The 26995-nt window shown below is 43.0% G+C and overlaps 1 protein-coding gene across 1 annotated transcript in view; it reads left to right on the top strand.

Moving 5' to 3' along the window:
* The window catches only part of RBKS (ribokinase), an 85339-nt gene extending 58765 nt beyond the window's left edge, over positions 1-26574 (top strand). The window contains exon 8 of the mRNA XM_049651910.1: positions 26296-26574. Coding sequence (XP_049507867.1) covers positions 26296-26469 — 174 coding nt within the window. The 3' untranslated portion in view covers positions 26470-26574. The remainder of the gene's footprint in view (positions 1-26295) is intronic.
* The last annotated feature ends 421 nt before the right edge of the window (positions 26575-26995 follow it).

A 26995-nucleotide genomic window follows, 5' to 3' on the forward strand; every position in this document is an offset into this window, starting at 1 on the left:
TTTTGCATTGCTGGTGAGAATGCAAACTGGTGCAGCCACTCTGGAAAGCAGTATGGAGGTTCCTCAAAAAATTAAAAATAGAACTACCCTACGACCCAGCAACTGCACCACTAGGTATTTATCCAAGGGATATGGGTGTGCTGTTTCGAAGGGGCACATGCACCCCAATGTTTATAGCAACACTATTGACAATAGCCAAAGTGTGGAAAGAGCGCAAATGTCCATCGATGGATGAATGGATAAAGATGTGTACATATATGTACACACAGACACACACACAGTGGAGTATTACTCAGCAATCAAAAAGAATGAAATCTTGCCATTCACAGCTATGTGGATGGAACTAGAGGGTATGATGCTAAGCGATATTAGAGAAAGATATCATATGACTTCACTCATATGAGGACTTTAAGACACAACAGATGAACATAAAGGAAGGGAAGCAAAAATAATACAAAAACAGGGAGGGGGACAAAACATAAGAGACTCTTAAATATGGAGAACAAACAGAGGGTTACTGGAGGGGTCATGGGAGGGGGATGGGCTAAGTGGGTAAGGGGCACTAAGGAATCTACTCCTGAAATCACTGTTGCACCATATGCTAACTTACATGTAAATTTAAAAAATAAATTAAATAATTTTTTTAAAAGCACATGAGACTAGTCTCACATTTTAAAAGTAAGTTAAATAGCTTTATATCCCATCCTTAAAGTACATCAATAAAACCTTTGTATTAAAAATAAGATAAAATAAAATAAAATAAAATAAAATAAAATAAAATAAATTCAAGTTAGTTAACATGCAGTGTAATATTAGTTTCAGGTGTAGAATTTAGTGACTCATTACTTAATATACAACACCAGTGTTCATCACAACAGGTGGACTCCTTAATCCCCATCACCTATTTTTAATGTTTGTTTATTTTTGACAGAGAGAGAGAGAGACAGAGCGTGAGTGGGGGAGGGGCAGAGAGAGAGAGGGAGACACAGAATCCGAAGCAGGCTCCAGGCTCTGAGCTGTCAGCACAGAGCCCAACGTGGGGCTCAAACTCACAGACGGCGAGATCATGACCTGAGCTGAAGTCGGATGCTCAACCGACTGGGCCACCCGGACGCCCCTCCCCATCACCTATTTAACCCATTTCCCCACCTACCTCCCCTCTGGTAACCATGTTCTCTGTAGTTAAGAATCTGTTTCTTGGTTTGCCTCTCTCTCTTTTTTCCCCCCATATGGTCATCTGTTTTGTTTCTTGAGTGGAACTATATGGAGTGGAACTATATGAGTGGAACTTTCTCTGATTGACTTATTTCGCTTACCATAGTACACTGCAGTTCTATCCAGGTCATTGCAAATGGCAATATTTCACTATTTTTATGGCTGAGTAATATTCCATTGTATATATACATCACATCTTTATCCGTTCATCACGTGGGCTGTTTCCATAATTGGGCTGTTGTTAACAATGCTGCTATAAACATCAGTATTTGTGTTTCTCATCAATTCTGAAAAACTCTTAACCATTCTCTCTGTCATTATTGCCTCCCCTCTACATCCTCAATCCCCTCATTCTAGAACCCCTATAAGGTATACATTTGACCTTCTCTTTTCTATTCTTCGTGTCTTTTAAAATTGCTAGGGAGAGATGCCTGGAATCCGGAGGCTTCCTGTCACCTTATTCTTGTTCCAAGGTTGATGAAACAAAAGTGACCTCTAGAACAGAAAACACAGTCCTTAAACACAGAAAGTCACTGTCCTTTAAGAAACAGAAACAATCCCTGTGGGAAGTTCTGGCAAAAGGAGGTGAGGAGCACCCCACTGAGCATACGTTTATTCAGCACACTGTATTTTAATTTTCTGCATGCTAAACAGCAGCTGTGCACTGGTATAATAGGGACACTCATGTAATAAGATAGTCCCTGGTGGGGCGCCTGGGTGGTTCAGTCAGTTGGCCAGCCCACTCTCGGTTTGAGTCACGATCCCCCAGTTGTGAGATTGAGCCCTGGGTTGGGCTCCGAGCTGAACATGGAACCTGCTGGGGATTCTCTCTCTCCCTCTGCCCCTTGTGCACGTGTGCTCTCTCTCTCTCAAAATAAATAAACTATTTTTTTTTTTAACGTTTATTTCTTTTTGAGACAGAGAGCGACAGAGCATGAATGGGGGAGGGGCAGAGAGAGAGGGAGACATAGAATCGGAAGCAGGCTCCAGGCTCTGAGCCATCAGCCCAGAGCCCAACGCAGGGCTCGAACTCACAGACCGCGAGATCGTGACCTGAGCTGAAGTCGGACGCTTAACCGACTGAGCCACCCAGGCGCCCCAAAATAAATAAACTTAAAAGACAGCCCCTGGCCACAAAGAGCTTAAGTCTGGAAGAGTCTGTAACCCACGTTCAGAATGAGGAGTACCATGATGGGGAGGCCCCTGTCACCTTATTCTTGTTCCAGCATCAATGAAACAAAACAGGTGTGGTGGGAGAGCAGATGAGGAGCCCACCTGGCCTGAGGGGGCCGTAACCCTGCTTTTGAGAGGGTAAGGGAGGGCGAGCTACAGGATAAGTCAGCTTGGGGAAGGGTCACCCAGGCAGAGGCAGCAGCTCATGAAAGGTGCAGGACTAAGAGAGTGTATCAGGTTTGTGCCTCTAATTTAAGTAGTTCTGTGTGGAGTTTATGATACAAGGAAGAACAGAACAGGATGAGGTGTGGCTGTGAAGGGCTTCATTTGCCACAACTGGAAATCTGCATGTTCTCCTGAGGGCAATGGGGAGCCACTGAAGAGTTTAAGCAGGAATAGATTTTATCAGATTTGTACTCTATTAAAAAATTTAAATGGCTCCTTATAAAGACTAAATTGGAGATTACAATACCAGAGGCAGGGAGAACCACCCAAAGACTGTTGTCTTGATCTATCTAGTAACAAATTATGGCAGCCTGGACTAGGGAGGTGGCAGTGGGGACACTGAGAGGAGTTTAGGAACTCAAGAATTCAGAGGACAGAATGGTAGTTCATTTCCTTTAAAATAAAAGGGTGGGGGAACCAAGTAAGATGCTTAGTTCATGGTCAACACCACTAGATCATTCTATCAGTCGTGGTGGTTGTCAGCATTTTGGGGGCCTTGACTCACCTAAGGAGTAAGACCTACTCCCATTAGAAGCAATCCACATCAGGGGTGCCTGGGTGGCTCAGTCGGTTAAGCATCCAACTTCAACTCAGGTCGTGAACTCACGGCTCGTGGATTCAAGCCCCACGTCGGGCTCTGTGTTGACAGCTCAGAACCTGGAGCCTGCCTCGGATTCTGTGTCTCCCTCTCTCTCTGTTCCTCCCCTACTTGCTCTCTCAAAAATAAATAAAGACTAAAAAAAAATTTTTTTAAGGAAACAATCCATATCATTGGTGATTCTCTGCAGATAGCACAGGAAGATGCCTGTGTCGTTTACAGAAAATCAAATGAAATGCTCAGGTGATCCCTATACGCCCTTCCATTGGGCATGTCTGGCTGCCTGCCACCCCCATTTCGGGAAATCACTGATCTGTGCAACAGAGTAGCGTTTGGAGCAGAAATGTATCCTTCATCTAAAGTAAATAGCATGTGAAGGAAACTCTTTTGCAACACAATGCTAGTTGAGATATCTCCCCTACCATCTGTGCCTGAGACACTAGCTTTCTGCAGGTGCAAACACAGCCTTCACATAACTACACACTGCCCCCCTGATGAAGTGACAAATCAGCCAGTATGTGATGAATTTGGTTGTGTAGACAAAGCAGGTATTCGGGCCCAGGCGTACAGGTTGTTGTGAATCATCCACACCAGCCTTCAGCAGTGAGATTCCCAGAAAGATGGTTCAGTTCCACCCTTCATTCTCCCAGTATACAACCGACCCAAGACCCAAGAGTGAACCAGCAACTTGTAAGGAACCAGAAACGTTATAAATAACCCAGAGAACCCTTTTATAACAGCAACTGCCTACGGATTCTGTGGCCTAACAGCTCAAGCAAAAAAGGATATAAATACGATATTGTGCAATGACTAACTACTCAAAATTTTGTGCATCAGCAGAAGTGGAACCTGTGGTTGGTGCTAATATTATCAGATGTCTTTGCTGTTTAATAATCTGGGAGCTCTATACTATTTGGCGTGCAATTTTCCCAGAGAACAATGATTTTATTTCAAGTACCTCTCACCGAAATGAAAAAGCAGCTGCTAGAAGATGAACATTTGGCAGAAGATGTTCTAGCATAATCTTTTGTGAGAGACTAAATCCTATTGGATTAACTGTTTTCTGTCTAGAAGAGCGGAGTCACAAAGAAAAAGGATTGCAGAGCACAGAAGGCAAGGCCAGCCTTTAGAACCCAGTGAATCACTAACAGACAGTTTAGTTCTAAGTGCCATTTACTCATCAATATACAAAGTTATTTATACAAAGCTTCCATTAATATTGCCCGAAGAATGGGCCTTTTTTATTCCAGTTTTAGCTCATGCTCGGGATTCTACTTCTCTTTCATTAATCCTTTCCAATAATGGAATTCTTTAAATTATAGAATAAATTAAGCCACCACAGACATTTTGGCCAGAAGGGTTTGTTTGTTGTTGTTTTTTTTTTTTTTTTTTTTTTTACCAGTTGCAAGTCTCCACAGGCCATTCTCTGTGGCCAGCCGGACAGAAGAACAGTGAGGGCTGTGACTCAGCAGCACCTGCTGACCACATGCCGGCCCTGCCCCTGAACCTGAAGAGGGGCAAGGGCAGCCATTGGCTCCCTGCACTCGTGGCCCACCCACTCCAGGTTGCCACAGCAGGGCCACATCCCAGGTTCACAACAGACCCTCACATGTTCTTCAGGCTGGCCAACCACTGGTCAAATTAGGCTGTTCTAGAGAGGAAGTGACTTCATGCCGAGGCTACTTGGCACAGCCAGTTTTAGCCAAAGAGTATTAAGACCGAGCTGTTTTCATGTGACCATACTGATTCAAGAATATTAAGCTATTAAAATTAAACATAAAATTCTCCTTTTTTCAAAACTATCGAGCAGTGTACAAAACAAAGACCTTCACTTTATCCCCAATTCCCATTCCTGAGCTGGAATGTGTGATGGGTAAAAATTAAAACTGGAGACTTTTCTGAGATGGCTGAGGATTGTTTTTCAGGTAGACCCCAGGCTTGGGCTGAGAGTGGCATGGGGTGGCAGAAAGGGTGTGGGGTCAGGGATGTCTGTTGTGTATGTTACTTGGTAATATGAGACAGTGTGTCTGCATGTTTCATATAGTCATTTTGATGCAAGTGCTAACTCAAAATGGCTTCATCAAAATGCCCCATTTCAATACTGGTATGACTGGCCAGCCCAGAACCCTCACAAACCAGAAGCTGAGAGTGGACACTGAGTCAGGCCCCAGTTGAAACCAACAAATGACCTCTTCAATGTGGACCAATTGTTGACTTGGACCAGGAGCCATTTATCACCAAAAGTGGAGTCCACAGTGCTGTCCTCTGAGGTTGAACACCACAACCGTGGACACTCATGTGGGCGAAACACATGGCATCAGGCTGGTGGTTTATTTTGCCTTCAACTCAATTTTAGATCAAATAGAAGTGATACAGTTATTATGATCATCCGTCCTCTTAGAAATGGCTACCAAATACTTGTAGGGTACGAATAAATGAAGAATCTGGAAGTCCTGGGATGAAGGTTGATAGAGTTTTTCTTGTTCTCTAGTAGTTGAATTTTTTTTTAATGTTTATTTATTTTTGATAGAGACAGAGAGAGAGAGAGAGAGAGAGCGCGCGCAAGGGAAGGGCAGAGAGAGGAAGACACAGAATCCAAAGCAGGCTCCAGGCTCTGAGCTGTCAGCACAGAGCCCAGTGCAGAACTCGAACTCACCAACCGTGAGATCACAACCTGAGCCAAAGTCGGACGCTTAAACCACTGAGCCACCCAGACACCCCACTAGTAGATGAATTTTAATATATTGAAATTTGAAACACTGGTGTCATTTTCAAATACCACTTACAGCGAGATGCTGCCTTGAACATTATATCGGCCTCACCTTACTTTGATTTTGTGCTCAACCCCCGATTGATCCCTCTCTGTCTTCATCCATCTAAAATAAAGACGGCTTTAGCCCCATAAACCTCATTCCAGATGGAAATGCATAATTCAAGAGAAATACTGATGTCAAAGAAGAGAAGGCACACCAATTTGTGTCAGCAGTTGCTGTAAATTAAAGAGTACAAGGAGAGTTTAATGTAATGTAGAATTGAAAATAAAATTAGAATGAATATTTAGGCAGTCCTCCGCCTCTTTTCTTTTCCCCTTCTGTGACACGAAGGATTGACTCTCAGCTTAAATACCTAATGTAGTTCATTCTTCTTTCCTGCTAGAATTTTCTTTCCCCATAAAATGTTGCGTGTTTATCTTTGGCATCCAAAATTAGATCTTTTCACCTTTTTCCATTCTAATCTGGACAGAACAGCCAGGCTAGGAAGAGTCCAAGCTTTCCCCTCATCATCCACACCCATCATGCTTTCGGCCTAGAAAGGACCCCCGCTTTACCAGCCTGACTAGTCAGCTGCTGTAAATAGCTATTAATTCTCTCCTAATACTGATTCTCCCTAGTGGGTGTCACCTCCATGGTTTCTTTCCTTTTTCTAAAGCTGGGAAATAAAAGAGTACATCTCATACATGTACTACTGCGCATGAGAAAAATTCTTTAGCACACATCTGAAAGAGTGAAATCCCCTTTAAAGTAGTAATATTAAAAGGCTTCATATTGGAATGCCTGGGTGGTTTAGTCGGTTAAGCATCCAACTCTTGATTTCAGCTCAGGTCATGATTTCACAGTTCATGGGTTCAAGCCCCACATCAGGCTCCATACTGATAGCATGGAGCCTGCTTGGGATTCCCTCTCTCCCTCTCTCTTTGCCCCTTCCTTCGCTCACTCTCTCTCTCTCAAAAATAAGTAAGCTTAAAAAAAAAATCTAAGTAACAAGCTTCACGTTTAGTTCAACCAAACTGCCATTATGTAGCACCTTTCTCTTTATTCGAATTTCCCTCAGAACTGGTGGTGGTCTTTCCCGCTGTCCACCGTTCTTGCCCAGTGGCAGAGTTCCCCAGCTTGGTCTCCACTGTGGTCACAACACTTGTTTTTGAATGATTCACCCTTTCCAGAAATAAATTCCTTAGGATAGTGGTTCTCAAAGTGCATCCCTGGACTAGCTACATCACCATCACTTGGGAGAGTCATCTGGGCCCTACCTCAGATTTAATGGATCCAAAACTTTGGGGGTAAGCCCAGCAATCTGCGTTTTAACAAGCCCCTCAGGTAATTCTGATGCTCACTCTAGTTTGAGAACCACTGACATAGAAGATGAAATATTGCCTCCACTGAGGGTATTCAAAGATGTGCTGCAGATTTGTAAAGTATTCCAAAGAGAAGCTTTCAAAATCTTTTTGAGCGAAGTTAGAGTACATGGATGGCCTCTCCAGAGGATTGCTTCAACAGACCCTTCAACCGAAGCATCCACTTCTGCCACCAAGCCATTTGACCTTGACCAAGTTCTCACACTTGGTTTCTCATCTGGAAAATGAAAGACCCATCCTACCTATGTCACAGGATTGTAATGAGATTCAAATGAATCACATCTGCAAACATGCTCTGTAATGCATGTTCATGACAGAACTATGAAAAAGTGAAAGTCATTGTCATTCTGCAGACAGGATTCTGGTTATATGAGCATTATACCAGGGCAAAGACTTGGAAAAAGTTCTAATTTCCTTGGCCAGATCCACCTTTTTCCTACATAATGACTGATTCATCGTCTTGGTGGATGTGTCTCAGATTCTGCCAACTCAGCCTAGCAGTTTATCTGGTGCTAAGAGAGGAAAACCACTGCCCGATAAATGGCTGCAAGGTCTAGAAAAATATATCTATTTTCAGACACGCTGTTTTCTATGGAAAGCTTTGTGATGATTGGTAAGGACAGACTCTACATAGGCACTGAAGCTCTCATGACTGGAACTTGTCACATAATGGCAGTGGAAGGGTCTGTACTAAAACCACCCATTTTGGCCCTATGCAAGGGAGTCATGACCTTCAAGAAGGAAGCTAAGTGTCCATTGCCACATGGTAATCATTGGAGAGAGGACCAAAAAGAAACTTCCTCAAGCAAACCAAACCTAAAGAAACCATGAGTTTAAAAACCCGACCAATCAACATGTCTGTGCTGGAGACAGTGTAGATGGATTTTACCTTAGAGATTAGCCTTTACAAACACCTTCACCATAGGAATTCTTTAATGGCAAGCTCCTGGTATATTTATTATTTCACTTCGAATCTTTACTGACTGTTCGGTGAACATATCTGGGCAGGAAAGAAGCTAAATCTGTTGCCTCGGTGCCCATTGGGAATGTAGTTTTAGTAACACAGGGCAGTTCTCAGTAGGCCAATGTCAGCTACACTTTTCACACAAAATCAAGAGATTAGGTATGACTCTAATTGGTTAAATGTGATGAAATTATTGTCTGATTAGAATAAGCTGTTGGTTAATTATGGAATTAGAATATGAAATGACTTTGCTCAAAAACATGTGCCTATTTAACAAATCTATAGAGACAAAAGTAAATCAGTGGTTCCTAAGCCTGGAGTTTTCAGGAAGGTAGGAAGTGTGGTTGTCAGTGGGTAGGAGGTTTCTTTTAGGGGGGGACAAAAATTTCTACCATTAGACTGTGGTGATGGTTGTTCAACACTGTGACTATATTAAAGAACACTGAATTGTATACTTTAAGTGGGCAGATTATATAGTACATGAATTATATCTCAAGCTATTTTGGCAGGGGCACCTGGCTGGCGCAGTCAGTGGAGTATGCAACTCTTAGTCCCAGGGTCATGAGTTTGAGCCCCATGTTGGGCCTATAGTTGACTTAAAAAAAAAAAAAAAAAAAAAAAAAGCTTTTCCTTTTTTTTTTTTTTAAATCAAATAGCTAATAAAGTGTAGAGCTGGGAAAACACTGTGCCCATTTGAAAGGCAGGAATAAAAATCACATCAGTACTTTGCTGCATGCAGTTTCATACTTGATTAATTGGAAATAATAATCATTTGAAATATATTAAGGCAGGAAATATTTACTTTTTCTTTTAATCACACTGTGTTTTAAAATCTGACTACTCTCAGCCTAATAATTGAAATTTAAATGTAATAAACGAAGGTAGCTAATAGTTGAAGCCACAGTCATGGATGTTTCTGACATAATGATTTGTCCATGTTCCCTACAGGTTTATTTAGAATAAAAATCAGCAGCCCTTACACAATAGTGATAAGAAAACTAGATTCTCATTGTCCATCATGATGCTCCTAAGCTGATCTGGTTAGGGCAGCCAGAAGGTTGAGGTTGGAAAGGATGTGATCTCATCCTTCTGATGTCAATATGTACTGATAAGAGAAAATAGGGATATTCAGATTTGAGCTGTGAAACGGGGCTCTTGTGTAAGCAGCATCCTATCTCGTGGTATGTTTATCAGACTCGCTCTTGCCTGCCTAGGAGAGAACCTTTGCACTTTCCTGCCTTGGGAAGATAGGCCGGGCAACCCTGGTTCTAATCTCCTTGTGAAGTCCTCAGTCCGGGAGTCGGGCTTGCCCATCCATGGCTCACCGGTGGCCATGGAGACTTGACTGAGGCCAGCAGGAGAGGAGCTGGCTGGGAGATGCAGGGGTTTCTGGCTCAGCAGAAAGACGGCAGGGAGCTACCAACACCTGCCTCGTGTGCCAGGGAACTTGGAGATCGCTGGTCAGGGCTTCTTCATGCACCAGAAGATCCTGGTCAGGCCACTGGCAGTTCTTTGGAACAACAGGCCCCACTTCAGGGTTTCTCAATTTTCTTTTCTTTAAAAGGAGCCTTTTAAGATTTTTTTTTCCTATTTGTCATCTCCCCCTGTGAAATTTTAGCACCATAGATACTCTCTCTTTCTAGATAGATACGTTTCCATACTGTGCCTTTGGAGAACCACATATCATTGTACTATGTCAAAAAAAATTTTCACCACAACCCCTCCCCACCATGCAAGCAGGAATTTCCCCCCTGTCGGGAGATACTGCCCCAGTTGAGAATGCACGCCCCGAATGGAGTGAAGGGTCTAGGCAGGCCTCTCTCTTTCTGTTCACACCTTGAGTGGTGAGGGCAGTCACATAGGGAAGATGGATTAGGTGACCCAGCGTCCGTCACTAAGCAGGATGGGCCCATCTGGAGACTGCAGACTCCAGCACAGCCAGAGGAACATACTCCAGGGTCGTCCCTGCACCGTCTGTTCGGCCTGCCTGCCATCCTCCAGGCTCTGCCGCCACCTCCCCCTCCCAGGGAAGCAGCCCTCGGCCCAGTGGCTGGCTCGCCATGAGGGAAAACACGGCCCTCCCTCAGAGTGGCAGTGCGGGCCGATGTGCACAGCTTTCCCCGCCAACGGGTCAGCCTCTTCCTGTGCTGTCCTCCAGCCCCTCCCAGCTGCAGGCCACTCACACAAGCCTCACTCGTCGCTCTCCCTGTGTTCCTTCGGCTCAAAGGAAAGCATAAGATTTACCAGGCTTCCCCAGTCTTACACTGACTAGAGGGACCTTTATACTCTTCACTTTACATTTCTTTAATCTCCTACTCACAGCCTCTTTAGAGGTCTCATAAAGCATCTCCCTGCCCCCACAGAGGAATGGCTGTCCCAGGCCCCAGCACATACAGGAGGTCACTTCTAGAACTCTCTGGAGCCTGGCCTCCCTTGTAATTAAGAGCTCCAGGACACTGGCTTCTGTCTGTTTCTGGCTGAGAGAGCATTCCTGAAAATAAAGCCAGTCACAGCATAAACTCCTTCCCCTACGACCCTTAAGGACATGCCCTAGGATCACGACCTTTTTTGTTCCTTAGAACCCTTGTCTGGTCCCTCCTGACCTAGGTCATGGGCTTTCATTTCCAAAAACATTCACAAATGAAGGGGCCTCTGAGATGATACCATCTAGTGCATCCCACTCTTGTTGGGCACCTGCTGTCCTCCAGGCTCTGTACTGGGCCTTTTCACGTACGTTATCTAATTCAGTGTTTACAGGAGCCCTATGGGGTAGGTTCCCATTTTACAGATAGACACAGAGAGGTTGAGTCACTTGCCAGAGTGGTGAAATCAGGACTTAATCAGGCCCATCTGGTTCCAAACCATTTACTGCATTGTCCCAGCTGAGAAAGCATGTTCCCAGTTGAGAAAAACATTTTTCCCAGCTGTGGCCAGAGGGGCTCCACTGTAGGTATAAAAATAGTGGATTTACCATATTTAAAAGATGACACACAGCTAATAAAAAGGCGAGAAGGCAGGATTTAAAATCAGGTTTGTTTGTTCCCTCCGTGCTGCTTCCTGGAGGGTCATGACACTGTGTCTCCTGCCAGTGCACGATGAGCCCTTTCAGGAGAAAGAATGACGCCTGCTTCCCGGGCCCAACCAGATGTTCATGCCTCGACCTCCTGCAGACAGGAACGTGGCAGAAGGCCCATTCTTAGAACCTGGCAGCAAGAGCAGAGCAAGACTTGCCGCCAGGCTAGCCCGAGGGGGAGCCACCTCGGCTTTGGTGCAGCCCTGTCTGTGTGGGGGAGGAAGGTGACAGGAACCCTGGTGGGTTTACACGGTTCTCCCTCCCCTTCCTGAACCCTTTGCAGTATTCTGTTTTTGTGAAGAAACAGTGCATTGACTTGGGAGTTAGTCATGGTTCATCCCATTTGCCTTTTCCCTGGCCTCCCAAACCACAAGCCTGGCTGAGGAATTTGGGTCCACAGTGTGGGCTTTGAATAGCTTTGTGTAGGGAGAGGTTTTGCAAAGAAAGGAAAGTGGTATCTACTTGTCAGATGGAATGTGTTAAGACATCAAGGAGGAATGTGAGGGTTTTAACTGTTAGGGTCCCTCAGCAGTTTGGGTGATGAGTCATCCAGCGTGGGTACGGATTCCTAACAAATGAAGCCTCGTGATGACATCATTGTTGCAAGATTGTCTGGGATCTGTTGGAGCCGCCTGACAAGTTTGTACCTTGGGGATTTTCATCACATGGGGTTTTTTCCCGACCACACTTAATATCCGTCATGCCTTCTAACTCGTCCACTTTTCTATCAACTAGAATTTGGCAAACCAGGACTTTCACAAGTCTGTCTCATTGTCATCCCTCCTACAGGGCATTCTTGGGACAGTGTGTGTTCCTCGCCTGATCACTCAGCACCCGCCCTCCATTCGGTCAACACGTTTTTCAGCGGTGAACCCGCATTGTGCTGGTCTGAGGGGATGGAGGTTTGAGGGGATGAAGACTAAGGAGGAGGGCAGGAGCATGCAGGAGGAAAACACAGGGCTGTATATGTGGTGCCAGTCAGTATCTACATGATGACTAAGTTAATACCTTGTCGGAGTCTTAGAAGATGAGTAGGAGTTAATCTAGGGAAGAGTCCAAGCGAGATATTTCCATGAATGAAGACCAAAGATGCCAAAGGTGAACAGGAAAGTGTAAGACATGAAACCGGGCAAGTGTGCTAGAGAACCTCACGTGCCATGCTGAAGAGCTGAAATTTTATCCTAAGAAAGATGAGAAACATTCCAAGGACTACAGCAGTGTGGAGGCTGGGTTGGAAGGAGCCGGACTGGAGGCAGGGAGACTAGTCAGGGAGTCGTGTGGTCCTCTAGAGGTGATGGGAGCAGGAAGTAGGATGATGGGAGGAGAGGGTGGAGATGAGAGGACAGACTTGAGAAACATCTAGGATTTAAACTTGGCAACCCGTGACTCATTAGTTATATGGGAGGAGACATGCAGAAGACCCCCAAACTGTCAGTGCGGAAAAGACAAGAAGGGGCCTGTGTTCCGGCAGAGGTGTGAGCGCAGTTTGGGCCTGTTGAGTTAGAGTTGCCTGCAGGGGACGTGAGGCTGGCTAAGCAGACTCAGGGGTAGTTAGATATGCGAATCTGGAGACAGAGGAGGGTGCGCTAAAGGTACTGACTTAGGACTCATCGCGATCATAGCAGTTGAAACGAACCACACAGCAGTAGAGGCACCCTGGAAATTGTGGGGAATGAGAGGGATGGCGGGCCGGGGACAGAAGGCAAGGGAACACCAATATTGTTAGTGCAGGAGAAGGAAAAGGGCCCCATGACAGAGACAAGGGAGGGTCAGAGAGACACGGGACCCAGGAGGATCCCTTGCCACTCTGTGCTTCTCCCCCTCCTAAACCTTCTACGGAAGCCCTACGGCTGCCATTCCTCCTAAATAAGCTCCTTTACATCCTTGACTCCCATTCGGCCTTTGCAGGTGAAAGCTGCTCCTGATCCCAAAGCCCATTGGCCGCAGCTTCCAGCCTTCCCTCCTTGACCCTCCTGTAGAGAGTCCTGCGTTGTCAAGGCCCATGCACTTTACTTGCAATGCCTGGACCTCCTTTCCTGATCATTCCGTTCATCTCCATCACCATTCTTCCCTCCACCCCATCCTACAGTCATACTATCAGATGACTCCAGTGCCATGAGGATGCCCTCACTTCCAGTGACTCTTCACCTCCACGCCAGCCTCCCACCTCCACGAGACTCCCAGGAAATGGCTAATACCTGCACCACTCCCATTACGTGGGAATAAGCCTCACGTCCCACGCTCTGACCACAACCAGCTCTCTCACCTCTTCTCCTGCCCTTGTTCTCACTGTCCTCCTAGTTCCCTCTGTTTTCTTCTGACCTGCTGACTCCCTCCTGATCTCCCTTCCTTCCTTAGCCAGGTTAGACTATCTGGTTGTTCATCTGAGATGGTCTTTCCTGAAATTCTTTCCGCCACACCTGCCCAGGGCAACTCAAGGTCCCATTCTCTTACCGGCTCCTGCCCCAAGAACACTGAGGAAAGTGGGATCCTAGACAGAGGGACGTCATTAGAGATTCACCGTCTCCACTCTCCCCTCCCTGTCATTCTTCACTGCTGTAGAAAACCTAAGCCTTCCCGTGGGGAAATAGGAAAATTCAAGCAGTAGCCAAAAGCCCAATCTCTCTCTCCCAAAATAGCTTCCGCACCTGCTCTGTTGCTGGATGTCCACACAGATGTCCTTGGAACAACTCCTGACTGCCCTTTACCACCTTTATTTTTCCCTTGGGCAAGTTATTTAACCTCCTTGAATCCGAGTTTCCTCAGTTTTCAAATAAGGACCCTCCAGGGTCGCTGCCAACCTCCATGGCACTTTGTGCAAATTAGAAGAAGGTGCCCCTTTGGCCAGGCACACAGCTTGATGAGCAGAGCGTGGCCTGTGGACCCATGGTCACCCCCTCACCTGGACGCCCTTGTGCAGTGCCACCTTGCATCACCATACACTGCAGCCCCAACCACGCCTACCTCTCTATGGGCTCTGGTGAAAGAAAGGCAATGATGCACACAGCGCACAGCCAAGAGCCTGACTGAGCAGAACTTGGGACAAAAGAGCTAACGTAGACCACCTGGATGTGGCTCAACATGCGGGTGTGCTCTGCTGTGGTGGCACCATCCGCCACTTTCAGGCACTTCTGCCAGCTCCATGAGCTGGAGCTATCAGCCCGCTCCCATCTCTCGTCAAGAGAGCGGAGCCCTGGGGCCCCGGGTGCTCAGTCAGTTGAGAGTCCGACTCTTGATTCCAGCTCAGGTCCTGATCTCAGGGTTCGTGAATCGGAGCCCTGCATCAGGCTCTGCGCTGGCAGCGGGGATTCTCTCTCCCTCTCTCTCTGCCCCTCCTCCACTCTCTCACTCTCTCTCAAAATAAGTAAACATTAAAAAAGAGAGAGAGAGAGAGGGAGTGCAGGGCCCTCAGAGACTGGATGGGAGCTGGTAGGTGAGGGAACAGACCCTTGGTCATAGCCAAGGGCTCCAGGCGGGCAAGGGGCAGTGGGAGGGAGGAGAGAGTTGGGACAGTCAGACAGAGAGGATGGTCTGAAGGGGAGCAGAAGGGAAATGAGCAGCAACCTCCCAAAGGCAACAGCGCCTCAGGCACTAGGGGCAAAGGCTGCCCACCCCAACCCCACACCCCAACTCTGGGGTGCCGCCCTTGGCTCCCACCTCTCAGATTCTCCCCTTGGGGACCTCTTGCTAGCTGCTCAGGAGTGTCCTGCTACCTACCCCACCAGCCCCGCAGACTGCCTGGGCCCCTGCACCCGCCCACCCCACTGGAAGGTCGGGTGCGCCACAAGCCATGTCTGGCTCTCTTTTCACTGCACTGCCTCCGTGGGTGTCACAGACCAGGACTTCTCCAGACCCAGGAGTGCAAAGGCCCTCAGGAGAGCAGGAACCTCGGAATGCCACATCCATCCTGTGAGAGCGGCTCTTCAAGAGGAAATCGCTGTGAGAAGGCAACGAACGGTAGCCACCTGGGTATTTTTATTGAAGAAAGACGAATTATGCCATGACCCCTTCTAGCACAAAAATAATTTTCAGTAAAAGGTGAAAACCGTCATGTTGTATCAATGAGAACTGTTCCATTATTCCAAGAATGATTGATTGGAAAGTACTTTACTTACAGGAAAATCAAAGTGATACAATGCAGCTTCCACTTTTAAAGTACTTTCCATTAAAAAAAAAATCATACCAGTGTATAAAAATAGTTATACTGAAGATGTGAATCAACAGCCGAGGAATTTATTGGCACTTGAAAGCCTTGCGATATAAATAGATTCAACAATGAGAATGAATCTCAAATAACTGTGGGCTGTGGCAACCTAACCTCCATTTTCACTGACACGAAAGAAAGTCACATGTAGTTCAGTGAGTCATCTGGCCACCTTGGAAGAGATCACAGGAAAAGAACACAATGGAACTAGGTCCAACAGGCCAGGTCAACTCAAAGCACAGGGTGAGGCAGTGGGGGAGATGGAGGGGACAGCGATGTGGTCTCTGTCCTCAAAGAGTTTTCAGACTGTCCCAGACTGTGGGCCTATACACAAAACAGCCACCAGTACAGTGTCCTAAGAGAAGGACAAAGGAACAGGAGATAGTAGGGAGAGAGATTCTTTTGAACTTGGTGATTTCCTTCCTTCTCTCCCTGCCTCCACAAACGGTTACTCTGTGGTGTAACGGGAACAGAGCACGGAGTCCACTGGGGCCGGATGTAAGCTGCCACTCTGCCACGTACTAGCTGTGTGACCCTGGACAAATTATCTAATGTCTCTAAGATTCTGTCCCCTCAAGTGTGACAGGGAGCAGGAGGCTGTTGTTGTAAAGACGAGATGAGGCCGGTCATGTGTGTATGGAAGCACCCAGCTTTGCTGCGTCCTGAGGCAGGGCAAAAGATAAAAGATCACTCCCTTCCTACCCTTCTCCTCTGTGAAGGTTAAGTAGTACTCACTTTTGTACCCTTTTCATGCTTACATTTCTAAGAGCTTTTCCATCATTGGATATAATGTGATTTTCAAGGTAGTATTTGCTGGTCTTCATGTCTTTTGAGTTCACGGCCCCTGTCCTCCAAGAATTTCCCTCCTTCTTTGTGTCTGGGGACTCAGAGAGCCAGCTGCTGCCCTCTTTGTAAAGAAGAACATGAAACACCCCCCCACCTGCCATGTCCCTTCTGGTGAGAAGGTAGCTGAGATCTGGCCCATCAGCAGTCATTAATTGAGCATATAACGCTTTTAAGGATTATAGAACTCTGAGGAGTCAAGGAAAGAACTAGACAAGATTTCTGACCTCTCATCAGACTTTAACATATGGGTATCACCTCAATCAAGGTTCTTGGTTGAAAACAACAGACCAGTTGCGGTACTGGGATAAGGCCCTGGATGCTATCACCACAGTGCTGCCACTCACATCTTGGAACTCGGTTTTTCTGCGGCCATTGTCACAGCCAGAAAGTTCCTATCATCCCCTTGACATTCAGGTGGATGTCACTGCCTAGGCCTTAGTTGCAAGGGAAACTGCCTTGATGAGATGAGTATTCTCAATGCAGGAAGGAGCACCTCTCAATTCAGTTCACCCTGGCTTGGAGTAGATGTCCATTTAATTAAGAAAAAGGGAAACTAGTCACAGGCTGAAATTGGCTCATTTGTAAATTCATAAAGAGTGGCTGATGTGGATTTTTAAAACTTCTTTAGTAAAATTTCTTTTATTAAAAACATTTGAATGAAATGTTTGCTTACTTACAGAAAAGTTATAGCACTCCTATATACTCTACGGAGTTTCACCAGTTATTAGCATTTTGTCACATTTGTTTTTGTCATTGTTTTTTGAGAGACTGAGCTTGTGAGAGGGGGACGTGCAGAGAGAGAGGGAGAGAGAGATCTTAAGCAGGCTTCACACCCAGCACAGAACCCGACACAGAGCTCGAGCTCATGACTATGAGATATGACCTGAGTCGAAATCAAGAGTCGGACGTTCAACTGACTGAGCCACCCAGGCACCCCTTGTCACATTTGTTTTATTGCTGCCTCTCAAAGTACATAAATATGCTTTTTTATTTTTTATTTTTGGATGAACCATTTGAGAATAAGTTGCAGACATCATGACTCTTTACCTCTTACTAATTCAGGATATATCTCCTTGGAAAAATGACATAATAAAACTACAATATAATTATCAAAGTCAAGACACTTAACACTGAAATAATCCTATATGCACAATCCAATAATGTCTCAGTAGTGTTTTTTATAATTTTTTTCAGTCCAGGAGACAATCCAAGATTATTTAAGGAATTTAATTGCCATGCTGTTTTAGGCTCCTTTAATATGAAACAGGTCCTCAACCTTGTCTTTCATGATGTTGATCAGTTTTGGAAAGCACAGGCTTGTTGTTTTGTGGAATTTTTCTCAATATAGGTTTATCCAGCACTTCCCCATGATCCGAGTTAGTAAATCTTTTAGGCAGAAACACTGCACAAGTGACATTACGTCCTTGTTAAGGCCCCACACTCGGGAGTATGCGATGGCAGTTAGTCATATTGGTTTGTTGCTGTCTTCATCAAGGTGGTGTCCACCAGGTTTCTCCACTAGAGAGCTATTTGTCATTAACAGGTAATCTGTATGGAGATACTTTCAAACTTGTAAATATTGTGTCCTCATCAAACCTTACTCCAGCAGTTTTAACGCATCCATTGATGATTCTTGCCTGAATCAGTTATTACTATGACAGTTGCAAAGCGCTGATTTTTCAAACTTCTATATTTACCAATTGGCATTCTATTTTAAGGAAGTTCTCCCTTCTTCATTATTTATTTTTTCATTTATCTGTTTAAAATCAGTATAGGGGCACCTGGGTGGCTCAGGCAGTTAAACGTCTGACTTCAGCTCAGGTCATGATCTGGCAGTTCGTGAGTTCGATCCCTGAGTCGGGCTCTGTGCTGACAGCTCAGAGCCTGGAGCCTGCCTCAGATTCTGTGTCTCCCTCTCTCTCTGACCCTCCCACCCCCTCTCTCTCCTCAAAAAATAAATATTAAAAAATTTTTTAAAATAAAATAAAACCAGTATAGACTCGTGGATTCTTTAATAAATTTTCAAGTGATCGTTAACATCCATTATCCATCCCTTCTGTAAATTATACACTTCTGCATTTGTGGATGGGTCAACCTAATTGCAGGCAGATTTCTTTTTTGATGTGGACTTGAACATTTAATCTATACCTCACTATTTACAGAGACAAACAGGAAATAAAAAACTGAATTTTTATGGGGATTTTTGGTTGAACACATAGGTTATCAAGGTGTTTTTGAGTAGCTGTGGCAAAATGGGCTACCCTGAGAAAACATAAGGGACCAGGCCCTTCTAAAGAAAGGAAGGAAAGGGGTTTTGCAGAAAGCCATGAGAAGATAGAGAAGACTGGCACAATTGTGCTTTCAGACTAGACACAGAGGAACGGGGATGTGGCAGAACAAAGTGGGGTGCGGGGAGGGCAGGGAAATACAATGGGCATGCAGAAGAGCATAGAGGTCAGGGGACTAGGGTGGAAAGGTAAAGCAGCAACATGTGTTGAGAGGTCTGTAAATTGATATTGGGTAAGAAAACTGAGAGGCAAGGAATGACAGATTCAAAAAATCCCTACGAGATGTTAATCATTTCATTATTTATGAGAAAACTAAGTCACAGAGAATTTACATTCATTTTCCCAAGGTCACAGAGCTAGTAAGTGGTAAAGTCAAGATTCATATACAAATCTATGTGACTTCAAAGCCATACCACTAGAAGAGAAACATTTATAGTGAAAGAACAGAGGTAGAATTAGGGCTCACAGTATAAGGCCACATAGGTTCCAAAATGCCAATTATAACACTTAATTAATCCTGACCCACAGTAAGTCTCAATAATGATCCCAACCATGCACTTGAGTGTAAATCCGTAGTAAGCCCAGAGCACTTAAATATTGCCAAAGTTTTCAAACTTTGCATTATACTCTTGCATGACTCAGTGCCCCCACTCCCCCAATCCTGCCTTTTAAAAAATCAACTTGATTGAAATATCATTTTCATACATAAGATTTCGCCCATTTTAAGTGTATGATTCAATGAGTTTTGACAATGTAGACTCATTTAACCACCAGTCATAACTATAGAACCTTCTAACACTCCAGAAAGTTCCCCATGCAGCCCCTGTGGAGGTGATATTCTCCAGCCCCTGGCCTCTTTTTGTTGGTATACTTTTGCCTTTTCTAGAATTTCATATAAATAAAATCATACAATATGGTATGTAGTCTTTTGTGGCTGGCTTCTTTCACTTAGGATAATGTATTTGAGATTCTTCCCATGTTGTGTTAGCAATTTGCTCCTTTCTGTTGCTAAGTAGTGTTCCACTACATGGACGTACCACAATTTTTTTTACCCATTCATTAGTTCAAGGACATCTGGATTGTTTCCAAATGGAAAATTGCCAAGTGGAGCAGTTATAAATAATGCTGCTATAAACACTCACATATAAATCTTTATGTGCATATATGCTTTCATTTATCTTCAATAGCTAAGAATAGAACTGCTAGGCTATAGGATAAGTATATGTTGAATAATGGCCAAACTATTTTTCAAAGTGTATCATTTTTCATTCCCACAACAAATAAGAATTCCCACAACAAATAAGAGTACTGGAACTAAAGCCAGTATTTTCAGTCTTTTTAATGTAGTCTTTCTAATGGGTATTTAGTATTATCTCATTGTGTTTTATTTTGTTTTTTAATGATTATTTTTGATAAAGAGAGGGAGGTGGAGGGAAGGGGCAGAGAGAGACAGACAGAGAATCCAAAACAGGCTCTGTGACAGCTGACAGCACAGAGCCTGACGCAGGGACCGAACCCTTGAACCATGAGATCATGACCTGAGCCAAAGTCAGACACTTAACCGACTGAGGCCACCCACGCACGCCCTCATTGTGTTTTTAATCTGCATTTCCCTAAGTATAATGATGTTGAGCATCTTCTTATATGCTTATTTGCCATCTGTGAATCTTCTTTGATAAAGTCTCTATTCAAATATTTTGCCCATTTTTATTGGGATTTTTGTCTTTTTGGGTTGTACTATTGAAATATTAGAATGCTTTATCATATATATGTTTTAAAAATATTTTCTCCCAGTCTGTGGTTTGTCTTTTGGTATTCTTTTAAAGGACAAATGTTTTAAACTTTAATAAAGTCCAATTTATCAATTTGTTAAATGTCTTATGCTTTTGGTATCCTAAGAAATCTACCTAACACAGGGTTACAAAGATTTTTCTCCTCTATTTACTTCTAGATGTTTTGTTGCTTAATTCTTATATTTGGGTCTGTGGCCCATTTGGAGTTAATTTTTGTGTATTGTGTGAAGTTTCATGTTTTTCCATATGGATATCCATTTCTTCCAGCACCATTTGTTGAAAAGACTGTCCTCTCCTCCATTGAATTACCTTGTTAAAAATAAGTTGCTGGTTTGTTTACAGATTCTCTTTTCTGTTCAAGTCATCTACATGTCTATCTTTGCATCAATATCTCCCTGTCTGATATCTTATTCTGATATGTCTGATACTATATCTTATGGTAAGTCTTGAAATCAGATAGTTTACATCCTCCAACTTTGTTCTTCTTCAAAATTGTTTTATCTATTGTAAGTCCTTTGTATTTCCATATAAATTTTAGAATCAGTTTACCAATTTCTAAAAATTGCCAACTGGGATTTTTATTGGAATTACACTGAATCTATGTATCATTTTAGGAAGGACTAGCATGTTAACAATGATGAGTTTTCCAATTTATGAACATGGTTGATCTCACCATTTGTTTTCTTTAATCTCTTTTGCTTTCCACAGGAAGAGTGTATAAATCTTGCACATATTCATTCATTTTGCACAGATTCATTTAACCCTAATTACTTCATATTTTTGATGCCATTGTAGTAGTATGTCTGGATAATTCAGATTCCTTATTCTTCATTGCTACTCTATAGAAATATAATTTGGCACAAAAACAGACACTCAGATCAATGGAACAGAATAGAGAACCCAGAAATGGACCCACAAACGTATGGCCAACTAATCTTTGACAAAGCAGGGAAGAACATCCAATGGAATAAAGACAGTCTCTTCAGCAAATAGTGCTGGGAAAACTGGACAGCGACATGCAGAAGAATGAACCTGGACCACTTCCTTACACCATACACAAACATAAACTCAAAATGGATGAAAGACCTAAATGTAAGACAGGAAGCCATCAAAATCCTCAAGGAGAAAGCAGGCAAAAATCTCTTTGACCTTGACCACAGCAACTTCTTACTCAACATGTCCCCAAAGGCAAGGGAAACAAAAGCAAAAATGAACTATTGGGACCTCATCAAGATAAAAAGCTTCTGCACAGCAAAGGTAAAAATCAGCAATACTAAAAGGCAACTGACAGAATGGGAGAAGATACTTGCAAAAGACATATCAGATATAGGGTTAGTATCCAAAATCTATAAAGAACTTACCAAACTCAACACCCAAAAAATAAATAATCCAGTGAAAAAATGGGCAAAAGACAGGAATAGACACTTCTCCAAAGAAGACGTCCAGATGGCTAACAGACACATGAAAAAATGCTCAACATCACTCATCATCAGGGAACTACAAATCAAAACCACGAGATACCACCTCACACCTGTCAGAATAGCTAAAATAAACAACTCAGGCAACAACAGATGTTGGCAAGGATAGGAAGAAAGAAGATCTCTTTTGCACTGCTGATGGGAATGCAAACTGGTGCAGCCACTCTGGAAAACAATATGCAGGTTCCTCAAAAAATAAAAAATAGAACTACCCTACAACCCAGCAATTGCACTACTAGGTATTTATCCAAGGGATACCGGTGTGCTGTTTCGAAGGGGCACATGCACCCCAATGTTTACAGCAGCACTATCAACAATAGCCAAATTATGGAAAGAACCCAATGTCCATCCATGGTTGAATGGATAAAGAAGATGTGTGTGTGTGTGTGTGTGTGTGTGTGTGTGTGTGTGTGTATAATGGAGTATTACTTGGCAATCAAGAAGAATGAAATCTTGCCATTTGCAAGTACATGGCTAGAACTAGAAGGTATGATGCTAAGTGAAATTAGTCAGAGAAAGACAAATATCATATGACTTCACTCATATGAGGAATTTAAGATATAAAACAGATGAACATAAGGGAAGGGAAGGAAAAATAATAAAAAAACAAGGAGGGGGATAAAACATAAGAGACAAATAAAGAGAACAAACTGAGGGTTGCTGGAGGGGTTGTGGGGGGGGGATGGACTAAATGGGTAAGGGGCATTAGGGAGGACACTTGTTGGGATGAGCACTGGGTGTTATACCTAGGGGATGAATCACTGGAATCTACTCCCGAAATCATTAGAGCACTATATGCTAACTAACTTGGATGTAAATTTTTAAAAAAGAAAGAAATACAACTGATCTTTTAACATTTATTTATTTTTGAAAGAGACAGAAAGCACAAGCCGGGGAGGGGCAGAGAAAGAGAGGGAAACAGAATTTGAAGGAGGCTCCAGGCTCTGAACTGTCAGTGCAAAGCCTGACACAGAGCTTGAACCCATGAACCCTGAGATCACGACCTGAGCTGAAGTTGGACGCTTAACCACTAAGCCACTTGGGCACCCCACGGTTGATTTTTTTTTAATTGATCCTGTGTCCTGTTACCTTGCTAAATCTACTTTTTTGCTGGATTTCTTAGGATTTTCTACATAGGTGATTATGGCATCTGCTAAGAAAGAGTTTTACTTCTTTCATATCTGCATGCCTTTTCTTTTCTTTTTCTTGTCTTACTGCACTGGCTGGCAATCCAGTATGATGCTGAATAGAAGTAATGAATATAGACATCCTTGATTTGTTTCCAATATCAAGGGGAAAGCATCAGTCTTTCTCATTAAGTATGATGTTGACTATAGAGTTTTCATAAATGCCCTTTACCAAGAAGATCAAGTTATACCTTCTATTCCAAATTTGCTGAATTTCTGTTATAAATTGATGCAGAATTTTGTCAAATGCTTCTGCTGCTACTAAAATTATAAGTTTTTTTTTTTTAAAAAGTGAACTACACTGATTATTTAAATGTTAATTAGTTTTAAATGTAAGTAGTTTTAATGTCAAACTAATCTTGCATTCCTGGGATAAACCCTATTGTTCATGAGATACACACACACACAGTTTACTAAAATTTTTTAAGGTTTTGCAGAGTATTGATCTGTTTTGTTTGTTTTTTTCTTGAATTGTCATTGTCAGGTTTTGGTATCACACTAATGCTGGCCCTACAAAATGACTTGGAAAGTGTTTCCTTGACTCTTCTATTTTCTGAAAGAATTTGGATAGAATTAGTGTTATTTCTTACTTAAACATTTGCTAGAATTCTCAATGAAGCTATCTAGCTGAGAGTTTTCTTTGTGGGGAAACTATTTTTAATACAGGAACAGCTTACCTTTGCAGTCTCTACCAACACAGTGTAGCTCTAAGAATGAAAGGAAATCAAGTTCTGAAAATCACTGTTACCTAAATAATGCTTCCAACACACACAGTTCTACTAGACACTGTGTTTCCCTGGCTTTTTTATACTGGGAAGCAATTTAAATTATTTCAATAGTCTTTTCAGATATAAGAACAATGCTTTTTATACTTTCTTAAAGTTATCTGGTCTGCAGCTAAATACCCCACCAGCCAACAGGAATACATATAACTGATTTCTGTCAGTGTTGCTAGAATGTTTCCCCTCAGCCCTGTGCCTTTGTTTTGGTCAGGCTACATAAGTTAAAGGTGAGGGAGGTATAGAAACATGACTTAACTATCCATGAAATATTTTTATTCCCTTAAATTTTTTTGGAAAAATATTATAAGCTTGTAACAATAAGCTTAAGCAATAATATAAAAGTTACATAAAGGAAAGACTGCCTCCATTATTTGTAAATAAGAAAACCAAATATCAACACCATTGCATTGCTGTGCTATAAACTAAGGGAAGGCAAAAAGCATATCTCTCTCCATTGTTTCCGTCAGGAAGGACTGACATAAACAATTGCAAAGCATCTAGCATGGTCCCTGACACATTTTGGGCACTCAGAAAACATTTATGGGAGGAAGGGAAGTGTCGAATTCACACCTGCATTACTATGACCGCTTGGCAAGTTGAATACTGCCTGCTTTATCTATGTAAACAAGGGGAAATGTCATTCTCCTTAAAGCCATTCACTGTCTCATGAGCTCACTCTGTTCCTTCCTCCTCTGTGTCTTTGTTCCTTGAGGCCTTCTTTCTCTATAAATCTGTGTCATCTATAAGAACTCCCTTCTTCAGGGAGGCTTTCTTCAAACTCTTTCTTAGCATCCAATAGCATTTATGGATTCTGCCACACTACTTAGCATTTAATCCACAGTGGATTTTACCCCTTTACTAGTGTCCATCACTGTTCTGGGCATATGCATCTGGAACAATCTTGCATGCCAAGGCTCTTTACAAAGGCTGAAGTATAGCCTCAAGATCTGTCGTGAAAACTCTTGGGTGTTAAGGAACAACAAACTGGGAAAAAACTGGAAAATGACCCTGAAAGCTATTTCAGAATGGTTTTCCAAGCGAGACTGTATAATCATATTTAAGTTATCTTAAATAGATTTGTTAGATGAACACATGACTAGGTATTACCCTGCCTGAAGGTGGAAGTCAAGACTTTCTTTGGTGTTTTCTATTTCTGTGGGTCCGTAAATGTACTTTACCAAATCAGATCTTTGGAGCTTCAGAGAAAATGCAAAGCAACTGTTTTGTCCCTATATTTAGTTTGAAAATAATATCTGCATAGCTCTCACCACTTTTCTGCATCCATTTAATGGAGAAATGGCTAATTCTAGAACTAAAGCAGGGAATATACAAGATGCGCCTGGAGCATCTTATAGTGTCAGAAAGTAAAGCACCCAAAAGACAAAACCATGGGGTATGTTAAAGGGACACAGGGGCCAACTGAAAGAGTCCCTTACAATTTGAGCAAAGAAGTAATGCAGTACTAGATTATAGCCCAAAGAATAAATTTTTAAAAATTTTCAAAAGACCCATGAGTTCATGGGTCTTTTATACAGATATAATTATGTAATGAATTGGGGGGAGAAGACAAAATTCCCACAGAGAACCATTCCAAATAATACTCTACCCTACCCCTTACATGTGGACTATACTTAGTGACTTGCTTCCAAAGGGTGCAGTATGAAAAGAGGGAGGAAAGTAACTGTACAGTGGAGAAACCTGGCAAAGACTGCCTTAGCCAAGTAATTGAGATTAACATGATCAGAGGCAAGTCACATTGACAGTATCTGCCCTTGATACAATGTGATGAGAGAATGATACTTCACCTTTGTGGTCTTCCTCCCAAAAACCATAACCACAGACTAACTGTAAGAAAAACAGACCAGTCCCAGCTGAGGTATATTCTACAAAACATCTGACCAGTCCTCAAAACTAGAAACTCGAAACAGAAACAAACTAGAAACAATTCTAGAAAGTAGAGACTCAAAACAGAAATAAACACTGTCCAAGAAACTGTCACAGCCTACAACAGTCTAAGGAAATGACAACTAAATGTAATAGGGTACCCTGGAGGAGATCCTGGGACAGAAAAAGGATATTAAGCATAACTAGTGAAATCCAAATCAAGTATGGAGTTCAGCTAATATCAATACCATTTCATTCATTATGACAGATGTACCATAATTCTAGATGTTACCAAACAACAGAACTGGATATGGGGCGTATGGAAACCTCTGTACTATCCTTTTACCTAAAAATCTTCTACATCAAAAAGTGTCCTTAAATATTGTTAAAATACAGTTTGGGCAACAGGTAACTACATGCTTATCTCCACAACTATGCTTTTAATTACAGGGTGCTGGTGACAGTTTTGTGGGGGCTCTGGCCTTCTACCTGGCTTACTACCCCAATCTGTCCTTGGAAGAAATGCTCAAGAGAGCCAATTTCATCGCAGCAGTCAGCGTCCAGGCTGCAGGAACACAGTCATCTTATCCATACAAAAAAGACCTGCCACTTGATCTGTTTTGATTGCTACTAACCCTAAAATAAATGTACTTGGAAATAAAATGTACTTGGGGGAGGGGGTGGCCACTCTTAGCTAGCAGCTTACTATAAAATATCCTCTTCTCCATTCTTTGCAAATATGTTCATTTATGAAGTCATACTCAAGCTTTCATTATTTTTAAATTATTTTTCTAATGTTTATTTTTGGGAGAGAGACAGAATCTGAAGCAGGCTCCAGGCTCCACGAACGGTCAGCACAGAGTCAGTATACAAGGTCCTATATGATCTATATCCTACACCCTTCTCCCTTCCCATGCCATTTCCGCCCATTCTCCCCTCTACGTTAATTTCACACTGGACTCCTTACCCAACTCAAACCACTTCAGGGCCTCCGCACTTACTGTGCCCTCTGCCTAGAACACTCTTTCCCCACAAGTTGATGTGCCTTACTCCCTCACGTGTGCAAATGTTACTATCAAAGGCCTCCCTTAGACACCCTTTACCCAACACCAACAACTCCCTCTTTCTCTCCACCTGCTTCATTGTTGTG

Source organism: Panthera uncia, assembly GCF_023721935.1.
Source record: "Panthera uncia isolate 11264 chromosome A3 unlocalized genomic scaffold, Puncia_PCG_1.0 HiC_scaffold_12, whole genome shotgun sequence".
Classification (NCBI taxonomy): Eukaryota; Metazoa; Chordata; class Mammalia; order Carnivora; family Felidae; genus Panthera; species Panthera uncia.